At 33.1% G+C, this 23,674-nt stretch overlaps 4 protein-coding genes across 15 annotated transcripts; 1 reads left to right on the forward strand and 3 right to left on the reverse strand.

Annotated features, from left to right (window-relative positions):
- Positions 1–1,093: 1,093 nt before the first annotated feature.
- Positions 1,094–6,141, reverse strand: LOC100803924 (NEDD8-activating enzyme E1 catalytic subunit). 4 transcript variants are annotated; one of them, XR_418960.4, is made up of 10 exons: positions 4,516–6,044; positions 4,116–4,279; positions 3,835–4,037; positions 3,205–3,437; positions 3,073–3,135; positions 2,925–2,981; positions 2,602–2,723; positions 2,416–2,533; positions 1,234–1,617; positions 1,094–1,147 (listed from the first exon to the last, which is right to left on the reverse strand). XR_418960.4 is itself a non-coding variant. In XM_041011267.1 (10 exons), the coding sequence occupies exons 2-10, from the start codon at positions 4,606–4,608 to the stop codon at positions 1,330–1,332; spliced, it is 1,341 nt and encodes a 446-aa protein (XP_040867201.1). In that variant the 5' UTR covers positions 4,609–5,733; positions 5,820–6,141; the 3' UTR covers positions 1,094–1,329. The 4 variants fall into 4 exon arrangements, 2 of the variants coding, with proteins under 2 accessions (XP_040867201.1, XP_003549989.1); XR_005889388.1 differs by having other exon boundaries at positions 3,835–4,279; positions 4,516–5,733; positions 5,820–6,002; XM_041011267.1 differs by having other exon boundaries at positions 1,094–1,617; positions 4,516–5,733; positions 5,820–6,141.
- A 1,263-nt stretch (positions 6,142–7,404) lies between these two features.
- Positions 7,405–11,606, reverse strand: LOC100776300 (protein trichome birefringence-like 11). The gene is made up of 4 exons (XM_003550457.5): positions 10,666–11,606; positions 9,068–9,457; positions 8,234–8,392; positions 7,405–8,030 (listed from the first exon to the last, which is right to left on the reverse strand). Exons 1-4 carry the CDS (start codon positions 11,109–11,111, stop codon positions 7,673–7,675), a joined length of 1,353 nt encoding a protein of 450 aa, XP_003550505.1. The 5' UTR covers positions 11,112–11,606; the 3' UTR covers positions 7,405–7,672.
- Positions 11,607–12,887: 1,281 nt separating this feature from the next.
- Positions 12,888–17,108, forward strand: LOC100808704 (ATP-dependent (S)-NAD(P)H-hydrate dehydratase). Of its 9 annotated transcripts, NM_001367285.1 has the most exons (13): positions 13,054–13,122; positions 13,251–13,255; positions 13,406–13,659; positions 13,747–13,823; positions 13,986–14,095; positions 14,187–14,301; positions 14,964–15,026; positions 15,133–15,296; positions 15,683–15,744; positions 16,116–16,182; positions 16,383–16,448; positions 16,569–16,697; positions 16,773–17,108. In NM_001367285.1, exons 3-13 carry the CDS (start codon positions 13,434–13,436, stop codon positions 16,798–16,800), a joined length of 1,107 nt encoding a protein of 368 aa, NP_001354214.1. In that variant the 5' UTR covers positions 13,054–13,122; positions 13,251–13,255; positions 13,406–13,433; the 3' UTR covers positions 16,801–17,108. The 9 variants fall into 9 exon arrangements, with proteins under 9 accessions (XP_040866847.1, XP_040866845.1, XP_040866843.1 ...); XM_041010911.1 differs by having other exon boundaries at positions 12,889–13,122; positions 13,747–14,095; positions 16,773–17,103; XM_006600148.4 differs by lacking the exon at positions 13,251–13,255 and having other exon boundaries at positions 12,924–13,122; positions 16,773–17,103.
- A 1,403-nt stretch (positions 17,109–18,511) lies between these two features.
- LOC100811383 (stem-specific protein TSJT1) lies at positions 18,512–22,369 on the reverse strand. Its single transcript, XM_003549954.4, has 5 exons — positions 22,098–22,369; positions 19,916–20,156; positions 19,703–19,823; positions 19,340–19,449; positions 18,512–18,764 (listed from the first exon to the last, which is right to left on the reverse strand). Exons 1-5 carry the CDS (start codon positions 22,298–22,300, stop codon positions 18,729–18,731), a joined length of 711 nt encoding a protein of 236 aa, XP_003550002.1. The 5' UTR covers positions 22,301–22,369; the 3' UTR covers positions 18,512–18,728.
- Between the last annotated feature and the right edge of the window lie 1,305 nt (positions 22,370–23,674).

Genomic DNA, 23,674 nt, shown 5'->3' on the forward strand with positions numbered 1-23,674 from the left:
ACAATTGACATGTAATCATTAGCCATTGGAAAACAATTAACCAAACTATGAACGATTTGATCTTCCCAAATAGACAGATAAATCATTCCATGTGCTATAAATACTTCTCAAAGACTCAAACACAAGTTGAAATTTTTACTGCAATAAAGGTAGTAACTCCAATCGAGTTGCCACCTTTACTGCTACTTGTAACGCATGGCTTAGTAATTAATCTTTTCAAACACGAAATAAGCGAGATATGTGAATATATCCTGAATTTTAGCCTCCCATGGAGATATTCACCCTAAAATACAAGGGTACTAGTTTTATGGTTTCTATTTAGTAATATATAAGAACAAAAAAAAAATAAAGAAAACTAAAAATATAAGGATATGTTTGATTAGTATTTTCATTTTCTGAAAATTGTTTTCATCTTCAAAAGATTAGAATTCTGAAAACATATTTGGTTTAACTTTTTATTTTTTGTTTCATGAAATAAAAATACTGAAAGTTTATGATATATTGACTTCTTGTTTTTTTATATTTTTAGATTTGTTTAAAATTACATTCATTGTTACAGCAATTTCATTTTACTTAAAATGAGATTTTTGTTTTCAATTGAAAACAAAATTTTATTATTTTCATTTTTTGGGTGTTTCTTGTTTTCATTTTCACTGAAAATGTTGTCAGAAATTCAACTAAACAGATTCTCATCACCATTTTCTATTTTCAGTGAAAATGAAAACAGAAAACAACTAAACCAAACACCTCCAAAAAAACAAAAAAAAACAAACACAGCCTCAGGGCATCTTTTTTAGTCTCTTTAAGCTGGGCCATTCTAAAATTCTAATGCATCTCCTATTCATTCCAAAGCCTAAATAGGCGCCTTGACCTCACTTTAATAATAATAATAACAACTAGTAATCAGAATGTTCAAAATTCTCAACCATTCACTGCCAAATGATACTCACGTACACATTTCTCTACCACAATAAATTTACAGTCCATCTCCATCAAGATATTTTAAGTCCGGCTTCAGAATTTCAGAGATGAAATACGGGCACTTAGAAACAATTAAGCAACTTAATTGCATCAGATATCCATAGTCTAACTGTGCTCCATCAATCTAAGCGCATATGATAAAATGGAGTTGCCAAAATTCTACACCCTGTGGGGCAACAAATCCACAGCATCAAGTGTTACAGTTTTGCTCGACTATGAATAACTGACAGAGTAGAAACTGTAAAACCTTACCTGACCAATATTGGAAACAAGCTGTGATATCTAACATTAATTATGCTTATAGAGCCAAAAAAATTCAAGCAGCAAAACATGTTTGGATGTTGTAAGTTATGCTCCTCCAGCTGTATCCATATCTGTAACCCCGTCAACTCCCTTGAAAACAACACGTAATTTTCTCGAACAGGAGAACTTTTGGTCGTTCTTGATTGTTGTACCATTCACATGCACAACATCCTTGGGCAATCTACCCATGAGATTAAAAAGAGAGAGACTCAGGTTTGATCGAGTCATTTCTTCCAATACAGGGGGAGCTTGCATGTACAGATTCTTTCCTTGATGCGTAATACTAGCTTTTGATAATCGCAACTTAGGATGTTCTTCCAGAAGATCCATGAACTGTTAAACACAATTTGAAACGCATCAGAAAGGAATATGCTAAAGATGCATCAAGATATGATTTGCTTAAAAACAGAAATAACAGATCAGTTCACTCATTGAAAAATACATCATAAGCACACTAGCTCTTTACAGTACTAATTCCACTGATATGGAGTCAAGATGCAAAACATTTAATAGGTTACTAAAAGATTATTGAACCTTTCATAATGAATGTGTCATGAAATAAACAGGTCCTGCTGATAAAATAAATAAATAAATAAAAAGCCAGGTCCTGGCAGTAAAAGGAAGGACCGAAGGACTCTTCACACAGTGACCAATAAGGGAAAAAGGGGAAAAGGAAGGGTGAGAACAGGGGTTGAAAATAAACTAACAATGAAACCTTCTAGATTTGACAGAAATTTTAATCTCCCCAAAATACCATTAAATTCTCCACAAGAGCACAAAGTTAATGATAAGTTTTTAAAATGCAATAGAATAGCAGTAGACTATAAAACCAAATGAAGACTAGTGAGAGCTGAAGAAAGTTGTATGCAATAGGCATCCATGGCCATTTTCAAGGTCTGTATGGCTTTAAATTATAAAGAGCTAGCAACCAAAAGAGCTTAAATACAATTCCAATATTCTTTAATCATTATCAAGGAATATTTGGACCCTCAAAAGACAGAAGGAATTGGCATTTGCTGCATAGATAATCAGCAACTGATATATATATATATATATATATATATATATATATATATAGTACATAATTATATGCAAAAACAAAAATTGAGTAAATAATTGGAAAAATAAAACCTTTTGCAATGTGATTGAAGTATCCAATTCAATACGTATACCAGGACCACACACAAGACAGTCCTTGTCCCTTTCAAATCTTGCCACTTCAGTATGGAGGCCTTCTGATCCATTATACCTACAGGTATTAACCAATCAATAATATTTACGGCCAAAAGGCAAATAATAATAAGATAAAGGCCATACGTTAAATAGTTCGACAAAATTTTGCTGCACTCTGTTGCAATCTTTAATGTTTCTAGTGCACATGCAGCCGATATAATTGCATTCGTTGAAGCTATAGCTGGTATGATGTTCTTCACAACACCCTATTTAAATAATTAATTCTTAGTGAAAAAGGAAAAAACGAAAATACAGTTGACCCTCACAAGGGAATACACAATAAACAAGATAAACATCAAACAATTCATAGGAATTCATCATTTAGAGAAAACCAAAGAACAAGCTATACACCCCAAAAAAAAACTCAGAATTTTGCTATGGATTAACTATCATCCCTAATCATCTACCTGGGTAAGAGAATAAGTAACTCCAGGAATGCCAAAAAGCTCAGCCCTCTTGACAGCCTGTAAAACATAAATAGTTAAACTTGTAACTGATCGATGGGCTAAAATCTACATTACACTGTCTAGAAACTCACTATGAAATAGTGGTTACCTCGTCATAAACCCATTTCATATGCTCAGGGTTATCTGGATCAAAAGCCACTCCGCCATGAACCTATACATTAAATTTTGGTTGATATAATGGACATTACAAACTTAACAGAAAGAATGAACGGAGATTTACCTCATTCCACTTAATCAAGTGGGCATATTCAATACAGTGGGCAGCAGTTCTAGGGGTTTCAGCCAGGGTACACAAAGGAAACTTAACTTGAGGTGGAAAAAGCCAGACAGTACATTCAAAGCACGGTGTGATCCCTGGCAAGATAACCCTAGCATGGCCCTTGAAACCTTCAGTCCCACCATCCACCATAGGTTTGATTGTCTCTTCTCGAGGATTATCATCAGAATCATACTCTAGATTTATCCATAAAAAGACAAGAAACTGAAAATTAGCGCCAAATCTTTGGGACTGAATGTAGAGATGGAAATTCTACATATTAGGGGTCAGATAGTGCTAAAAACACCAATGGAGGATAACAGTTCAAGTAATGAAACAAGCATAGGGGATATATAATTATAAAACCAAGGTTGTAAAAAACAATCTGGGGCCACGTTTACGGCCACAACATCAAGGTTTTTGTGGTGTCTGCAATTGCAATGCAACAGCAATTGTGGCCTCATCAACCACATTTAAGCAAAATTTCCTATAACACTAAGGAATGCAATGACACCATGACCGCAGGCAGTTTAAAATGTTAAAAGGCAAAAATGACAAGGAGTATAAGTAAAAGGGATAGAAAAGAAAAGAGACCTAGAAAACTACAGGCAACAGTATTGATATAGCTCCGGGCCTCAATGGAATCAAGACCAAGGGCAATAATGCTAAAATCATTGTAAAATTCTATTTCCTTGTCCTCAATCCTGCAAAAGTGGGGCACAATTTCGACACCAGTAATTCTCTCCATGACACGCTTGGCAGCTACCTCGGCTTTGGGTTTGCCAACATCTTCAAGTCTACAAGCAAAGCAAATCAACAACAACAGCAACAAAAGAGAAGTGTAGAAACGCAATAAAGAAATGTATGAAGTTAACCTGAACAAGAATTGGCGGTTGAGATTAGTAACCTCTATGCGATCCATATCAATGACCTCAAGGTTTCGGAAACCAGAGAGGGCTAAATCCTTCAACAACTCACAACCTAAGCCACCGGCCCCTACCACCAACACTTTGGCGAAGGCCTGAAGGTCATCTCGCAACTGCGACAGAGAAAAGGTATTATATATATATATATATATATATATATATATATATATATATATATATATATATATATATATATATATATATATATATATATATATATATATATATATATATATATATATATATATATATAGAGAGAGAGAGAGAGAGAGAGAGAGAGAGAGAGAGAGTAGTAGCACTGTAACAGGAATAGTAATAGTTATAGAAGAAGAAGAAAGAGTAATAATACCTCAGCGCCTGGTTCGAACCTGGGACCGACGAGATTGCCAGGGCGGAGAAGGAGCTTGTCGAGGTCCCTGGATCGACCTGAGGTATCCGCCATTGGAGCTAAAGATGCTTCCCTTCCCTCGCTGCCTTCACCGCCACTCGCGCCTCTGATTTTCTGTCTACTGTCTACTCCCTATTGCACACTTTTTCCTTTTTTCTTTTTTAGCTTTAATTTTAAGCTAATCTTTTATTCTATTGGATGCGTAGTAGTAGATCATGACTTTTATTTATTTCGATCAAATTACTTTTAAACTCATTAAAATAATTAAGATATATGTGTTTGATTTAAAAGTTAACATTTGTTATTCCAATAATAAAATACAGTACAATATAAAATTTTCTTGATTACAATTGTTGGTATTCACTGTTAAAATTTAGTTAAAAGTTAAAAAAAAACATAAAAAAAATTGGAAAAATGAGAGATGAAAACAAAAAGTTGAGAAATTTATATATTTAGAAGCGTGTGATAAAACTAATTAATAACTATTCAATATATATAAAATAATGTGAAAAAAATTATGTACAGTAATTGAAATTTTTAATAAAATGTATATACACATTTAAATTTTTTATTACTATATAAAGTATAAAGTATATTTTTCGAACAGCAAGATTTTCAGATTCAACAGATCTTGGAAGTGGCTACGTGCAACAAAAGAAAGAGTTTTACTTATTCTTTATCGGCTAAATGACCTGTTTCATCCTTTATTTTATAAAGAAAAGTAGTATGAATTCCTCATTTTGGGGCTTTAAGCAACCAGAAATTGCCATAAAATAGTATTTAAGGCCCAGATCTGAACCAATTCACAAGACAGCATAAACCGAGATTTGAAAAACACAACAAGTGGTCGACGGAGAAACGAGGAAGAAACACAACAAATGGTCGAGGAACTCGAGTTCGTGATCCAAGACGAGGGCCATTTTGCGTTCCTCCTCGAAAGAGGGCTGTGCGATGGGACTCTTCGCGGAGGATCTGAGTCGGAGGTACTTCCATCAATTGATTTTGTCGTCGAGTACTGCCACTCGCGCGACGTCTTCCAGCGCGACCTCAAGCCGGAGATCTCCTCCTCGACGAGAACGGCGATTTGAGTGCGGTTAGGCATCAGAATTCAAAACAGACCCGATGGGATTCTCTACACGCTTTGCGAAACTCCATGGAGGCGGCGTGGTTTGTCCTCCACTGAGACGAGGAGAGAGAGGATGAGCATAAACAAGTTTCAGACAAATTTTGATTTCTGTTGTGATTCTAATTAGGCATGACATTACCATCAATTATACAAAAATGAACCGAAACCCAACGAAAAGAGCCCTAGCTCTAAAGAGCAATTCATGCCTTCTCAAGGAGCACATTTACTCTAGTCGAAGAACAAGAAAGATATCAGATAGAAACTCCTTCGAGATTCCTTTGGTTAAGCTACCAATAACATTATTGAATGGCATTTGTATAAAATATTGAAAACTACAAATTTGATTAATTGTAAAATAGTACCAAGAATGTTTATATAAAATAATTCAACTTGCTTATAAATGGTGTGGAAGCCGAAGAAAGAAAAAATGATGTGGAAGAGCTTCCGCCACAAATATAATTAACTCATAATAAATTAATGGCACTTCAGCATTTAATGGTGACAATTAACAGAAAGGACTTAAAAAAGGTGACGGTTTTGATCAATTTTTTTTTAAAAAAAAAACTAAAAGTAAAAGATCGAAAAAGTTCAGGAAGAAAAAATATACTTACGTTTTTTTTTTTTTACAAGTTTCATCATCATTAACTAAAATTGATTAATTTTTTGTTTAAAAATGAAAGATTGAAAAAGTTCAGGAAGTAAAAATATATTTATTTTTTTTTACAAGTTTCATCACATCTTATGATGGTATTAACAAGTTGCTTTTTTATATGCAAATATGTTTTGCAGTAAAAAAAAACTATATAAAGTATATTTCGTGACAATAAAAATGGATAATTCATTGGAATGAAGAAAATCAATTACGAAAAGGTTTAAAAAACATAATTTTTTATGTACTATTAATATAATTATTATTTTTTCACATTTTACATTATCAATCAATAAAAAAATACTGTTTGTAATTTAATAACAGCATAATAGCAATTTTTATCATAATAACAGGATGTTATTGGATGAAATAGTAAAATTCATTTCTATTTTCGGTACATATTTCAAGGTAAAAGATTGTAAATTCCTTAAAATCAACAGCAACAAAATCAGAAGAAAATTTTGGTAACTCTTAATTTATAAGTCATGCTCTATCAAATCAGAATTTTTAAGCTAACAACTTTTTCAAAATATATTATAAAAAAATCTTAATCAAGTATTATTAATAACTTACTCTTAATCAAATAAATTAATTGATTAACTTACAAACTGCTTCATTCTGCAGTAAAAAAAAATTGCGTCGTTCTCTTTCTAAAATTGGAATTTAATCAGAGTTAGTGTGAATAGTATTCACCAAAAAAAAAAAGATTTATTGTGCATAATTTTATATCAAACAACTACATTAACATATGCAATGTGAGCCGGAAAGGTCAATAGGCATTGGGAGCTCCGAAAACTATGATTTATTAAAATTAAGGGTATAAAAAAAATTAGAGGAAATTAAGGGTATCAATTAAAAAGTGAATATATATTTAATAAAAGTTACATTTTTAAAAATTCACGGGAACAAGATTGAACTTAGCATTTTCCTTAACTAATCTTTGATTTTGTATAAAAAAATGTGTTCATATTACCTTACAAAAGAATTTGATAATTACAGTTGTTCCTTCCCTCATCTAGTCACAAGATAACCAAAAGTGAGAAACTAATGGTTTCTTGCTGCAAGCAGCTTTATATTTCAAAACGAAGTCCATGTTATTGTCCCCAGAACGTTGAGTCTCTTCTGAAGACACATAGTTCTCACAGTCACTGGTGATTGGCAGCAATAAAATATGATGATACCTTTGTCCCTGTCAGCAGATCTCTGATGTAAAATGTCTCCTGTTGTTCTGTGTAACACTTTTCTAGGAAAGATTTGGTGTATTCCTGCCCAAAAAGCTCCATGAATGATGAATCCAGACAACACAATTAGAAGAATTTCTCAGTAAATCATACTGATGCATGTTACAAGTTCCCTCTGTGAGCAGTTTCATGTTTAAGCAACAGTGCATAAAGCAGCTCATTCCATGTATCAGGTACACCAGGCAGACACCAATGGCTGCAATCTTGGCGACGATGATGCACAGGGCCCGCACTACGACCGAGATAATAGATAGACGAGTGCCCATCTTTTCTATGAGCAGTCATCTGGGTTACATTCAACACAACGAACTTCTTTGTTTCAGAAATATTTGCGTGTGCAGCAGATAAGACAACATTGGCTATTTTGAATTGCGACCAGTTGTCATTAGGCACCAATGAAGAGCCAAGCTCTGGTAGTGTTTCCAAATGACAGTTTCCACCGTTTTTCCAATCCCCACCTCTGAAACATATCACACCAATTTAGTTTCTAAAGATACGTAAGCTTGTGGAATGCTTTGTACATCATGTAGTATTGAACAAGATACATGCGAAATATAATTATGGACAAGACCAATGTAGTGGTGCTTCATTGTAAAGTGAGATTAAAGAACAAGTCATATAATTAAAGTGCAGGGAACTCATCATTTGAACTGTCAAACCAACCTGAAGTGTACTGGGGCTAAAGTACGAAAGAAAACCCGCGTCTTGATAGGATTTACCGTATTTTGTATCCAGTTCAACACTGTTTGAATGGACTGTTTGTAAGCATCTTCTACCTGCATTTCCAACTTAACTTCCATTCCTTCTTGGAAATAACAACCCCTGAACAAATATAAACTAAAAGTTTAATCCTTTTTCAAGACCAAAAATTACAGATAAATGACACATACAGTTTAAGAGTGATGCAACCAATATATTACAGTTTTGTATCACTGAAATACTATAGTTAAGAAAGCACACGGTTAGTTTTAATGCCATGGTTTGGTTTGACTCAAATCTGATAAAATATAGACTTAATATCTTACAACAAGATCAGCAGAAAATCAGATTTCTTGGGGATCATAATCCAATTAACAGAACTTTGAATTCAGCACAAAGGGAAGGGTAAGCTGTTGAAAAACAATAGCACAAATGGAAAATAACAAACATAATAGCTTGAAGAAAGGACGGAAAGGAAAAAAGGGAGAGCAAACACAAAACAGAAAAAAAAATAAAAAAAAATCCTCCTATAACCATCAGTTTTAAACTACCATATTCCCAAAATCAATTAATCATCATCCTAATTTCAATTCCCTTTGTCACCATTCTGCAACTGTCTAATTACCACTAAGAGATCATAGATAAGAATTACCACTGGGAAAAGCTGACACCTGATACAGCTAAATTTTTAAATTTCATCCTGTTTGAACTTTTTTTCTATTTGTTTTTTCACATTTTCAAGCTAACCCAGTGACAGGAAATGTTTAAGCAATAAAATTATGGGGAGGATTGAAATACCCTCTTATTGTTTTTTCATAATTCCACCAGTGCCCTGTGTTAAGAACCAGGATATCTGCATCTCTCCACTTCTCAGAGTTCCAATCCATTGTATCCACTTTCAGAGTTGTCCTAATATTTTCAGGAGCTCCAGTAGGAGGCCGGCTCTGCAATACAAGAAATGGAGCTCTATAGTATTCCACTGAACAATTAAAATCCTTGAATTTGAACACCAAGAACCCCTTGTGCTTTGTAATTGGGCATCCGTTCACTTCGTAGATTGATTGCTTGTTAGGAACTCCAGAAGAGAGCATGCATAAGAGTGATTCCCATTGGTTTCTCCCAATTGAGTCCCCAGCAAACACTATGCGTTTGTTTCGTAGTTTTTCCAACATCAATGTTGCATTGAATCTGTTTTTATTAGAGACAAACGAAAGGAGCAACTGAGCTAGTTTACTTCATTTACTTTGCATTTAATCAGAAAAAACAATAGTGCAAATCAAAATAAATGAATACATAGCTACTGAATCTCATCCATGCAACACCATGATTAGTATTTAGTACCAATAACCCCAAAATAGTTCGTTGAGACAAAGTTAGTCTCAAAACACTGCAATTTAGGCTACTGAGTATAAATGAACTTGTTGAAATTCACCAACATTACACACACACACAAACTGGCAGCATTAAAAAAACAAAGGAATTTAATGACGATGGATTGACAGTCTAAAGGCATTTTACATTGACATCCAATCATAGATGGTCATATATGATATATGGTTAGATTATTGACAAAAAGGTTTTGTAATATAGTTGATTTTGTCATCCATTCATAGTTTATATATGGTAAGATTGTTGACTTAGCAATAGAATGGATTGACAGTGTTTTTTTTTTACATTGACAATGTATAAAGATTAAACTTTGAAGAAAAATTAAACACAGCATGTATAAAGGGCACGTAAGGAATATAGTTCAAGACTCCGACTAAAGGCCAACAAAGGAAACGAGGGTTGTGGTTTACTTCCAAACGAAGGAAAAGACAAACCAAAAAAAAAGTAGAAAAAATGAAAATGATGTGGAAAAGGAAAACAAAAGACAATAATAAGTACAAAAGGAATCGAGCATTTCATCATGCTTATCAATATAGACATCCATGAAAGACTAAAGTTTCGGAGTGGAAATTGCGTACAAAAAAAAAATGTTTTCATTTTTACAGAGCTGCATGTCCTAATAGCTGAAATTTACAAAGGAGGGTAATGAGACAACGGATAGCCCAATTGCTACCAAATGTTTGGTCGCTGTCATTCTGTCAAGATGACGGATTAGATGGTTAAAGGCATTCAAAGTCACACACCACGAGTATTCTTTTTTATCTTTTATCATTCCAATTTTCCAAATACTAAAAGTTAAGCATGAACATTGTTTGCCGGCAGCGTGATACCCGATGGTTTTGTTCCTTAAAAATTCAGCTGAAATTATTAGACCAGCATTTGAATTTACCATCTCCATCCTCATTTTCTCAGAAACCAAACGATTAGTGAAAAAAGAACATTAACAACGTAATCAACTTGAAAAGTATTAAAACGAAAGCAATGGAAAACAAACATCAAACGTGTACCTGGGCAAGTTGCAACCTTTGGGCTGCCACCTCCACTTGGTGTAAAACAAATCACGTCGTCCATTCTCAGAACACCGAAAACCTTCATCCAGAAAGCTGCAATCTTTTGATTGATACAAAGGGTAACTCTCATCCCAAACCCATTCCCCATCAAAGAAATCACACCCACCACCCTTTTCTCCAAGAAACTCAACTCTGGGTGGTTCTGTAGACCCTTTTATCCACAACCAAGCAAACCTCTGTGGTTGCTCCAAGAACCCGATTCTTGAAGCAAAGTATCCGTTATCCGAATAGAAGAAGCAGCAAATCACAAAGACAGTTACAACAACAAACCCAAGAACACCCAGAGACGGCTCAAACAACCTTAAGCGCTTAGCCCTCCTAATAGCTTCAAAAACTGGAATGGCTTCAGCTTCATGTTGTGATGAGTTCTTAGGAGAAGACATTAAAATATTCAAATTTAAGATTCTGAGTGTGGCTTTAACGGTCGCAGTGGTGGACACTTATAACGAGACGGAAACTTAAAAGCGCATAGCAGAAGAAGGGTGGCATGCAAGCAAGATGGCATTCATGCCACGCACCACAAATAAACAGAGGAAGCATGTTTTGTTAACTTTGCTTGGTAGGTCAGTTTGGTAAATACCATCAATGAGGAAAAAGGATGGGTGTAGAAGAAGCAAAGGAGCATTTCATTCAATTTATTTTCAACACCACACACTGAGATTTGGTGACGTATTCATTGATTAACACAATCAGGGTCTGCTCTACTGCTTCTAGCAACTGAGGACTTTGCTTCCAAAATCTCTCACCACTATCCTTGAAATTAAAAGGAAAATAGGGTAATGGTAGACAAGACACGGTCCCACGGTCGTTTGAACGTTGAAGAGAGGGTAAAAAACAACTGGCTTCATATTGGACCGTGAACACACGCGCGCAAAAAATGTATAACGTGGCTTCGTTTTAACGGCCGTAATATCCTAGGATTTAATTTGAAAGAAATGCTATCAACAAGCTTTTAAGGTTAGAATTATTGATTATTGATTTCATCTCTGTAGTTGTGTTTATTTTAGATTTTAGTCTTTATACACATCGGATGTTCGCAGATTATATTAGATAAATTTTAAAGAAAAAAAATTGTCTAATTAAATTGTTTTAATTTTTTCATTTGTTATTTAATCAGTTTAGTTTAAAATTTAAATTTAAAGTAATTTAAAACTATTTAGATTGATTTTTTTCTAGCCTTACTCTTTTATTTATAAAAATTGTACACTAAATGGTAAAATATAGCTAATAATAAGTATACATTTTCAAATACTTTTTTAAAGCAAATACTATATACTGTTAAAAATAAATCTACACAAAATAATAATTATATGTATACCTTTAGAAACTATTGTCAACAAATATCGTGCAATCAACCAAATATAACACAAATTCAGGTTTTAGACTGGTTAGATAATTCAGGTTTATGAAATAAATAGACTTTTTTGTAAGGTTCATATTTAGTCTATAAAAATTTGTAGTAGATAAACAGATCGGTCCATAAATCAAAATATTAATTTGAAAAAAAATATAAAAGAATATTTTTTAAAAAAGTGAATAAAGTATAAAATTAAAAGAAAAAAAAATTAACTTCAATTTTTAAGCCAAAACTTATTACACTAAAATATATCAATATTTTAAACATAACAAATTAACAATAATTACATAAAATTAAATATCAAAATCTTAACATAATAAATTAACAATCCTTACAAATTTAACTTAAGTGAATTAAATAAACAATCATAAGTTTATAAATAAAATTTGTTAGATATGTGAGCTTAAGAAATTGAACTTAAAAACTTGATATATTTATACAAATTTAAAAAAGAAAAAATTCGTTATCCATCCAATCTACAAGCTTATCGGGTCAGTCCACATCCATACTCCCACCCCAATAACACTCGGTGGGAAGATAGCAGCTTCCCCCTATTATAGGTAAATGTAGGAAAGATGACACATTATAAAGGTAAGGGTAACATCTTACTCCCCCAATAGAAGGTGGCCCAAAGAAGTTAATGTCCTTGTGTGGTCGCTCAAAAGAAGCAAACAAGAGTCATTGTGCGCTATGCATGTATAAGAGGCTTTAACCCATCTCTTCACATGTTCATGCTAAGGTAAGGGTAACATCTTACTCCCATGACCTATCCTTCTCATAAGTGTGGGGGCAATATGGTCTACATAGGAATATAATTCCTCTTATGCAAAAATGGCACAATGGTACAAACTCCCCCCTTAGGAGTGTGAAGAGAAAACAGATGGTGTGAATAGTCCCCGCCAATAAAAAATCGTTGGCCCAATTAATTAATAATCTGAATAATGAGCCGAGTCATAACCATAGCCATCGAAGCCAAGCCAGCTGAAATGTAAAACGGTGGGATTGAAGCCTCGACTCTTCAACAGTTGGAGTTGCAGGTAATGGTATTGTCAAGTTTGTGCGTTACTGTGTGTCCTCTGAATTTTTTTAGTCACTGTGTGTCTGCGTAAATTTCAAAACCTTGTATCTCGCTTCAATCAAACTATGTGTTTTTGAAACATTGCAGTGCAGGTAAGCAATTGAATTGAATTGGTTAGTGGAAGAAATTGGCAATATCTATCGACTCGTTTGCGTGTGCCATCAAGAAGGAATTAACTTCGCAATTCAGTGCTTATGAGATGAGCATTTTTAAATTAATCTCTCAACTCTTGCTGTGGATAGGGATTGGTGTTTGTTCTTGTTCGTGTTAATGAGAGATGGCATGAATTACCGTATATTACTGGACTCTGCAAAAAGTTGTATATTGGCTTCTTCTGTTCCCAGAAGGCAACAATTCTTGATAAGGTGTGTGGGAGGCTCCATTGATCATAGACATAGAGACATGCAAGCCCTAAGGTCTCTTGAGGTTGACTCTCAGACTGTTATTCGAGCAATTACTCCTGCCCTTGATCCTACCAGACACAAAGGCCAGGCAGGTATAACATAATTGCAACTCTCTATGATCCTTTTATTTAAGAAAAGAAGAAACCTCTAATGTTTCCTTCACTTATGTTTCAAATCAGGAAATATAGCTGTTATTGGAGGTTGCCGTGAATACACAGGTGCTCCATATTTTGCTGCAATTTCAGCCTTAAAAATTGTTAGTACCTGCACTCCTTTCATATTTAGCCTTTTCCCCTTCATTCTGAATTCTCCACATGAAACCAAGAAAAAAAAAACTGTTTTTGTCAATTCAGATTATACTATTATTGTTGTTCACTTTCAAAAACAAAATTATCCTACCATTTTCCCACCTATGCAGGGTGCAGATCTGTCCCATGTTTTTTGTACAAAAGATGCTGCTCCGGTCATCAAAAGCTACAGTCCTGAGTTGATTGTGCACCCTGTTTTGGAAGAATCTTATAATGTCGGGTACGACTTCCAGTCTTCCAGTTAATCGTCATCTATTGGTATGAACATTTCAAAACCAAGTCCATGTTTTTTAGTGAAAGACTAATTTCAGGGAGGAACACAAGAGTTCCATAGCAAGCAAGGTTCTTGCTGAAGTTGATAAGTGGTTGGAGAGATTTGACTGTCTTGTTGTTGGCCCAGGCCTTGGCAGAGACCCATTTCTTCTAGTATGCTTTCTCCTTAATGTTTCACTGTGTACCATTTTTATTACACACATGGATATATTTTGCCTATCTTTACCATATCGTGCTTACTCAGGGGTTTTGAGTTTTATCTTAAATCCTTAACTTTTCTCAAATGCATTTATTCTCTTAGTTATATTTCTTCTGACCATACAAGATTTGACCTTAGATTGGGGCTTGGCTATTAAAATACAGTTTACACCATTCCCTCATATGTGCAACGTGTTAATGTGTATGCTGGTAAACCGCATCCATTTTTTTTTTCGTTAAGCATGTATCTATTCCATTTATGTAATGTTAAATTCAACCATAAATTATTCTATAAAAAAAAAAACTTATGGTATAGTGATGACTAGAAGACTGACAAAAAAACTCATTATAAGGAAACTAACTGTTGGAGAAGAACCCAAGATTTTTTTTCATACATATGAAAGTTCATTTGGCTTAAAATGTGATAAAACAATTCTTGAAACTTAATTCTAATTTGTACTGTAGTTTTTATAATAAAGTTCTTCCCCTTAACTTGTGCTGTATAGACAATTCATTTTTCTCACTTCAGTTCTATGACATTGTTTTATATGTTTTTATGACTTTCTTTCTGCCAATGTCCACCATCTTTATCTCTAACATTTGCAAAATATTGTCAGGACTGTGTGAGTGAAATCATGAGACATGCAAGACGATCAAATATCCCAATAGTTATAGACGGGGTATGTATATTGAGTTTTAGACATCTGGCACAAGGTCTGATTAACATATGCATATTCTTTCATTTTTTTCACTCTTGTTCTGATCAGATTTTGGATGTTGTTTCAGGATGGACTTTTTCTTGTTACAAATAATCTTGAACTTGTTAGCGGCTATGCCTTAGCTGTTCTAACACCAAATGTCAATGAATATAAGCGTCTAGTTCAGAAAGTACTAAGTTCTGAAGTAAATGACATAGATGCTCCTCAACAACTGCTATCTCTTGCCAAACAGTAAGTTCCCCATTTTAAGTTACCAGTTTTTTTGTCAATGCTTTCAGGCAATTGATCTTTTGTGTATTCTGAGGTTTATGAAATATGTATCTAGACAGACAGTTTGAGCATGTAAATTCTGTACCTCCATACATGTACTAGAGAAGTAAACAAGTATCTGTTGTTTGTCTTCATTCTGTGCTTTGAAATTTACTTGCTCAACTCTTAAGTGCTGTGTAAAAGCAGATTTTAATCAGATTATGTAAAAACAATTTATAATCCTTTTGATGTTTTCTAAAAGAAAATTAGCATCTTTTAGCAATAAAAGAAATTAGATAATGGTATAATGCTAAGTAGTTTGCTTTTATAATCCATTTTAATGACAATTTTGGACTGTTCATGGGCAGGATTGGTGGTGTTACTATCCTAAGCAAAGGAAATTCTGATCTCATAAGCGATGGTGACACAGGCAGGTCTTTCACAAATATATAAGTCTTGTTTGTTCCTTTTTTTTTTGTTTTTTTTTTTGGAGGGGGTGTTAAGATGAACTTAGCTTCTTGTTCATCCTTCTTTTGCTTGAAGAACACTACATTGTAATTGCAATAAAGAACTCTGTCATCTAAATTTATCTATTTTGGTTTAATTGTTGGGTATCTTCTACGGCTGAATTGGTTAGGCCTTTAAGTTTTGGAACAGACAGAAACGATCTACTAAGCATGACCAAAAATTTAGTGATGGTGCTATAGGCTCCAGTACATTGTACCAGCATAAACAATATTATAATAGAGATTTGCAAATGTTAGGAAATCGTTTGATTGTGGTCATATATCACTTATGCAGTCAAATCAGTGAGTGTCTATGGTTCTCCCAGACGTTGTGGTGGCCAAGGTGATATCCTTTCTGGAAGGCAAGTCTTTTTTTTTTGTGTGTAGGTGTGCATTTGAAATTTCCTGCTAGCATATTTTATGCTATATGTTTAGAGGATTCCTCTCTAAGGGCAACATATAATTATGCAAAGAGATTGTTTCTCTATTTGAGCTCATGACCAACCAGTCACTAAGGCGCAACATGAAATGTTCTTAAGTATGCTTATCTTAATTGGTGCAGTGTAGCTGTCTTCTTGTCATGGGCACGTCAACATATTTTGGCTGCTGATTCAAATTCGAATCTCAGGTTCTGTCACAACTTTCCAGATTCAACGATAAATATTTTTCTGTTCCATGTTCAATTATGCAGGCCCATTTTTTAACACCGGTTATGTACTTAAAATACATAATTAAATTTTTGTTTCAGTTGTAAAAATCCAATAGTTTTGGGATGCATAGCTGGGTCTGCTATATTGAGGAAGGCGGCATCACTTGCTTTCTCGAATAAGAAAAGATCCACAGTCACTGGTGACATCATTGAATGCTTGGGCAGAAGGTAGCGTATGTTGGAATTAATTGTTTGTATGATTGTGACCAGCTTATTTTTAAGCTTTTGCATTCTTTGTTGCAGTTTGGAAGACATTTCTCCTGCATGTTAATTCCATGTGAGCCTTTGGTCTACAGATACGTACAGTTGGCAACCAAATCTGCATATCCTACGAGAATCTTTTTTTTTGTTGTTGTTTTCCTTCTTTATTGAGTTTTCTCCTTTCTTGTGTTCATTTCTCCCCGTTTGGTCTGCATAGTCTACTCTGAACATGTAAAATCTGTTTGTTGTGCCATGATAAACTCTATTAAAGTATAAGTGTGCGGAACAGAATTTTTCCGAAAATAGCTTCAGTTAAAATTTTACGTTAAAGGTGCATAATGCATCAAGTTATTAAATACCAATATATTGGTAATTTGGTATGTGTTTTTTTTTTTATAATACAAAAGTAAATTGTGCATGATTTTCTATAATATTGGTACACTATTTTTGTAAAAGTAAATTGTACATCTTAATTACAAGCAGAAAAATGTTAGTTTAATGTTTATTACCAGCGAAGCAACAAAAACCACTCGATACATATCTGATATCTCAGAAAATATTGTCTATCATATTGTACTATATAATATCAAACATTCATGTAGCAAAATCAATATAAGTATAACATGACATTCGGTTTGGTTTGGCTCACTTTTTACAATAGTAACCAAAAACCAAAGCAAATTGTAAACAAATATACAGTTTTTTTTGGGTTTCTGATTTTCAATTTTTAATTTGATTGTTTGTTTTTTTTTTTATCGATTTGGTGGTTTACAGTGATTTGATTTGGAACATCCATACACTTCAAACAAATTATTCATAAATACATGAATATTTAAATTATGGTCAGCCCAACTTTATTTAACTTAATAAGTAGTACTTTAAAGTTCAACTTAAAAACTTAGGATTTTAAAAATAAAACAGAATTTAGTCGTTTTAGCTTAAAAAAAATTAAGCTTAAAATTTCCTTTCACTGTTTCATATTGATTGACTTGCATCATTTATTCAGGATGAGAGGGAAAGTAAAATTGGAAAATACAAATTTTTTTCTTAAAAAAAGCTTCAGTTAACTTTTTGCTTACAAAATCTGTTTTCCACCTTTTTCTTTTATTAAAATTTAAGTTTTCTTACAAAATCCGGCATTACCTTCCTCAGAACTTTTCTTCAAATTACGGGGAGCACAGAGGGTCTGAGTAAGGCAATGCCGGATTCAAATGCTGAAAAAATACAGCACCTTCTAAGAACCCATCAAGTGAGCCTGCCAAAGGAGAAGATGGGAGAGAGAAGTGTGCGACGACTACTACCAGGACAAAATAGATAAATAACTTAGTCTCGTTTATTGTTTTATTCCATTTGTAAAAATTAGACCAAATATAGAATGTAACTTTAATATCATGCTTTGTGCCATTCTCACCTGCCTACCAAACCTACTTAATTTTCATGTTATGTAGCAGACAAGACGAATCTCTTAACGTGCAAGATGATAGCGTAAGTGAAGGATAGTTAAGTCCAATTTTGATAAACTTAAGAAATAAGAGATAAAATAAAAAATCCCTTCATAATTTTCATGTTATACCATGTTTTTTTTTTTTTCAAAATATGCTGACTATGGAATTGATTTATGGAAACTGAGTTTTTGTTTGAATCTCAGATAAGTGAGGAATAAGTTGATGAATTGGTTGAGAGTTCGTCATGACAAAGTTCATTATTTTGTGCGTGCTATGGAATTGATTTTTATCAGCCTATTTGTTTGTTGATTTGAAAATTTTAATATAGAGTGAGAGTAGAGAATCCAAAACCAGACTTTATTAGATTGAAAAGCGTAACTGTACATTGATAGAAACAGCAAATTCTCTATCTAATGAACAAAGTTACACCCCTAATATTTCCCAATTCCAGTGATCACTCCCCATGCCATTTAATTACATTGGCCCTCATGGATGCCTTTTACAGTCTCCTCCACTAATCATCATATGGCATCTCACCAGCAGAAAGGAAAATCTATTGTCTGGCTACGACAACTGCTGGCCCTTCCACCTGATATATCATCCCACCAATTTGATAGTCAGTAAAAGTAATTGGAAATCAAGTTCAATAATGGAGAGCTGACTACACTAGATTATGCATGCAAGAAATGTTGGAAACCAACTGGTATTAAAATTAACCAGAAATTAATTAAATTAAATAGACAATAGCAGGGCTTCCTATATGTAAATAAAGGACATTAACTGAGCACGAGGATGAATCCCTGAGATTATTACCCAAATGAAATTTAATTACAATCTTGGTGGCATCCTATTTGACTCTAGTTTTAAGATCTAGCAGTACCTTCAAAAGATATTCTATAGGACAACTACCATTTAGATCAGTGAAATTTTGTTCAAATGAGTTCTCAGGTTACTGGAAGAGACTTTGAGAATTTATCAACACTCGTTCCTAACTTAATCTTCCCCAATTTGCAATACTGGTAGTTCACTAGTTCTAAGCTTTCAGAACAAACCATGACATCACAAGATGGGAATCCTAGGTTACATCTTGTTTTGTTGTAATGACCTATAGAAGCATGGAGCACTGAATCAGTAACTGTTTTATATATTAAATTTCATTGTTACCTTGAAAGTCGCTCCCCAGATTTCCTCCTCATTAGCAGGAACTGCAGTAATCTTATTTTTAGGATTCTCATAGCACATCAATCCTCCAACAGCTGTAGAGTAGAAACATCCTGTCCAATTAGAGAGCAAAAATGTCAACAATGATTTAGGAGAAAAGAAACAAAACTGAGACGATGTTATTGTAAAATCTTATTCTGCCCTATACAACCCGCAGCACATATTATATGGTTCATTTCCCCCTCTTGTATTCTAAACCTTGTCATACTATTTCCATCTTGGAAAGTTAAATGATCCGGTCTGAATCACTATAAGCACTATTGGGAATTGTAATATAATAAACACATGATATAGAAGTTAACCCACCTTGAGGGAAAGAAGCAAGTGACTTGCCACAAGCACCTTTAAGCAATTCTGCATCATCGGCAAATGCTACGTAGCCATCAGCAGTAATTCCCCAATATAGAGGTACCTTACCATATTGATCCTGTCAAAAGTAATACAAAGCAAAATGAGCAAGAAATGAAAGCTTATGGTGGTGGATCATGACAATTAGTAGGTTGGACTACGATGACTTACAGAGGCCACAAAGAGGGTAGAAGTAGATTTGTCAAAAACTATGAAAGCAAAGCTCCCACTGAGATGGCCAACAACGTGATTAGCAGGGTAGGGTGCTCTGTCACGCAATGCTTTGTAAGCCTCAATGACCAACAATACTTCATTGGTTGACTTGGCCAATCCATATTGTTGTCTCAAGTTGCCCAAATTGTCAAGGGCTCCCTCAAACAAGCAGAATACCTCATCCTTCACAGCAAAGGATCTGCCATTATACACTCAATATTTAGACAACAAGGTTATGAATTTAACAAGATTGCACACTGCATTCTAGCTATAAGGACATCATAGATATTCACTACTGTGTTAGACATCCATGGTTACTCTACCAGTACCACTAAGAACAACCGCTACGTCAGATAAAGCCTGTCTCATGGACCATGGTAATGACTATCTTCTCATGCTTTAATTACAATGTTTATAAAACTAAACCGTATGTTAAATTGGTGAGACTGCATGACACAGTTTAAGGACAAAATCTTCAATCAAAATCAAAGTTTCATTTGATATTTCGTACAAATTGATTATTAATGTGTAGATTGCTGAGATAAATATCTAATTTTGATTAGAAAACTCTATCAAAACATTGTTCGGTCTAATTCAAAATCACTCGTTAAGCTGACTACGTTAATATATCCAGGCGCTAAAACATTGTTCTGTCTTCTGTGCATTCACCAAAAGAAAATATCCTACTTGTTTAAATTACGTTGGGCCATCGAGGAATCATCGAGCCCAAATGACACTAGGCCATATAACATGTATTGGGCTCATCTGAACTGCTCGATGTAACATCGCATCATATAAAATCATTAGATCCATTGACCAATAATTATTAGACCCGACCTTCATTGGGTCAAAGAAGAACAATTTTAGAGGATTCTCTCGACGATAAAAACAAAAACAAAAAACTTCAGAGAGGCTTATTGAGCCAGGTTCACTAGATCGAAAACTATCGGTATAATATAGTTAAAAAGAGGAAGATTTGTATTTCGAAGTACAAAATTGTGTTATTTATAACTTCTTTTAAAGTCTCCTTTGATTTTCACAATAAATAGTTAGCTTAGTAAATTTCATTCATTGTCAAATAAGTCACTGAACTCACTCAATGCATGATCAGCAATGGTTTAAATAACTTTTAAAGTACTTTTAAAAATTGACTCTAAAAATGAGTTGATCTAAATAAACTCAATTAAATCTTAAGTGGCCTTTGTTTTTATTTATTTATTTAGTGTACTTTTATTATAATTATAAGATATTATCTTAATGTTATATTTTTTATCAAGAGATATTATAAAAAATTGTGAAAATCAAATTTTGTTATTTACGTTATTTTTAAAAATATTAATTCTGAATAAAAACAAAACAGAGAAAAAAAAACACTTGAGTTTGAGTTTTGTAACCCAGGCCAACCAAATCACTTGATTTATATATTTCTTAAAATTATTATGATATAAATCAACATAGATTTAATATTATAAAACTTTACTATAAAACTACTTTATAACTATTTTTTCAAAAAATATTAAAGAACTTAACCTGTGCTAAATACATTACTCAAATCAGCCTAATCACCACCAGGATTGAATAGATTTTCTCTGAATCTTCTTAAAGTTCGTAAAATTGGTATGTTGGATTTTGTTTCCTTAAAAAAATTATTTCGGTTTTTTTAGTGAGAATAAATAAAGTAATTATACTTATTGATAAAAAAGATAATTAGTATTTTCATAGTATATATACATATTTTTAGTTATACTTTAGTTTTATCAATCAATTTACATTACTAAAAAAAAAAAGCGGACAACATTACAGCCTTGGGTCATGAAGGACCTGAAGCATCATTTATGCCATAATATGGTCCCTTTTGTAAAATTAGCCACACAAGAAGCTCCTTCCTCTTCCTCGCTAAGAATATTCCTATAACGACAACCAGCAACCGTCCGATCGGATCGATTGAATCTCAACCATCACACGGTCACGGTAATTCCATTTTCTCCTTTTACTTTTTTATTCTAAAAAATTCTAATTAATATTCATTTACTTTTTTAAGTTGAGTGATTAGTGATTAGTGATTAGCAAGCACTAAAAATTTAGACGGACTCCTGAGGAGTGAGGATGATAAGGACTTCGTTTTGGTGTAATAATTTACCTGGGCTGAAACGGCGACTCGTTCTGGTGGGTATAAGCGAGCTGGACATGCTCTCCGACCTCCACCGACACTGCGGAGGGGTTCTTCTCCTCGAACCACTTCCGCAGCGCCGCCGCCGTCATCTTCGGCGACGGTGTACGGCTGCCGGCGGCAACGAGCTCCTCCGGCGGCGACACTATGGAGCTGCTGAACACACCCAACATTTTTCACGCTAATTTCTTTATTTTCCTTTTCTACGCATTCACCAGAATCTTCTCAAGGAATGGGATATGAAGCTGGACCCTGGATTGCCTTTTATAGAGGGATGCAACCAGGGCAATCTAGTCATTTCACTCGTAATATTTGGAAATTTATGAGTATCTAATCTAATGATAATAATTCTGGAATTTAGACAGCTGACACGTGGGATCCACATCGGGCGACATTTTTTTAAAAATATTTTCTTTCTGATTAAAAAACTAAAAAAGAAAACCTTTTTTTATTATGATGAAAAAAATTATATTATTTATGATTTTTTTACTCTTTCTTATAATTTTCATGATAGATGTTTTTTTTACTTTCTTAACTAATTTTGTAATAATACTGATTAGTAATATTTATTAATTGATTAATGAAATCGGACAACGTCAATAGAGAGACCCACTAGCTTCATTGATTCATTTTTAATACTTTCTGCAACTTAAATATAAACAAAAATAATTAACTTTATTTTTAATTAAAAAAATTAGTTAGTTGATTTCAATTATAAGAAGAAAAAATATTTTTTTCTATAAGAAAATTTTAACTAATTTTATCTTATTTAATGTTATTATTTTTAAAATATTTATATTTAATTGAACTACTAATTTCAATAATTATTTATTATGCCTGATATCAACTTTAATAAAGAGTAAACAAAATTGTTTTTAAATTGTAGTTGATGTAATTAAATGTGTTTAATTATTTTTTTTTAATTAGTGTGATATTTTTTTATATTTAAGATCAAAGAAAGTGTCATTTAATTTTACTAAACACATTTAAAAATATTTTTTTTGTAAGATATCATTCATTAAAAATTGATGTAAAGAATAAAAATCAGTCATTAAAACTAGAATTATAATTAATTTAATAATATTTTTGGAATAGTATCATTAAATATGATCAAAGTAGTTAATTTTTTTTTATATTTGAGTCTAAATTTAATTTTTTTACCTATATTAAAGTTTAAAAGTATTTTTTTTATTATTATTATTATTATATGTTTCACAACTTACTCAAAGAGCTTGTACACTCTTTGACCTGCTTCTAGGCTATTAATTTTGTTTGACACGGCTTATTTTAGTAAGCGTTTAGCTTATAATTTTTGTTATAAATTACTTTAAGTAATTTATTAAAAAAAGTTTGTTCTTAAGATTTATTAAAAGAAAGTTAGCTTATAAATTATTAGTTTTATTTTTTTATTTTCATCCTCATAATTATATATATATATATATATATATATATATATATACACCGAAATATTGTCACTAAGGCGACCAAATGAAATTTTTATATATTATTCTTACACAATGATATTCTAAAAAAAAACACACACACAA

This window comes from Glycine max, chromosome 17, assembly GCF_000004515.6.
Source record: "Glycine max cultivar Williams 82 chromosome 17, Glycine_max_v4.0, whole genome shotgun sequence".
In the NCBI taxonomy this organism is placed as follows: domain Eukaryota; kingdom Viridiplantae; phylum Streptophyta; class Magnoliopsida; order Fabales; family Fabaceae; genus Glycine; species Glycine max.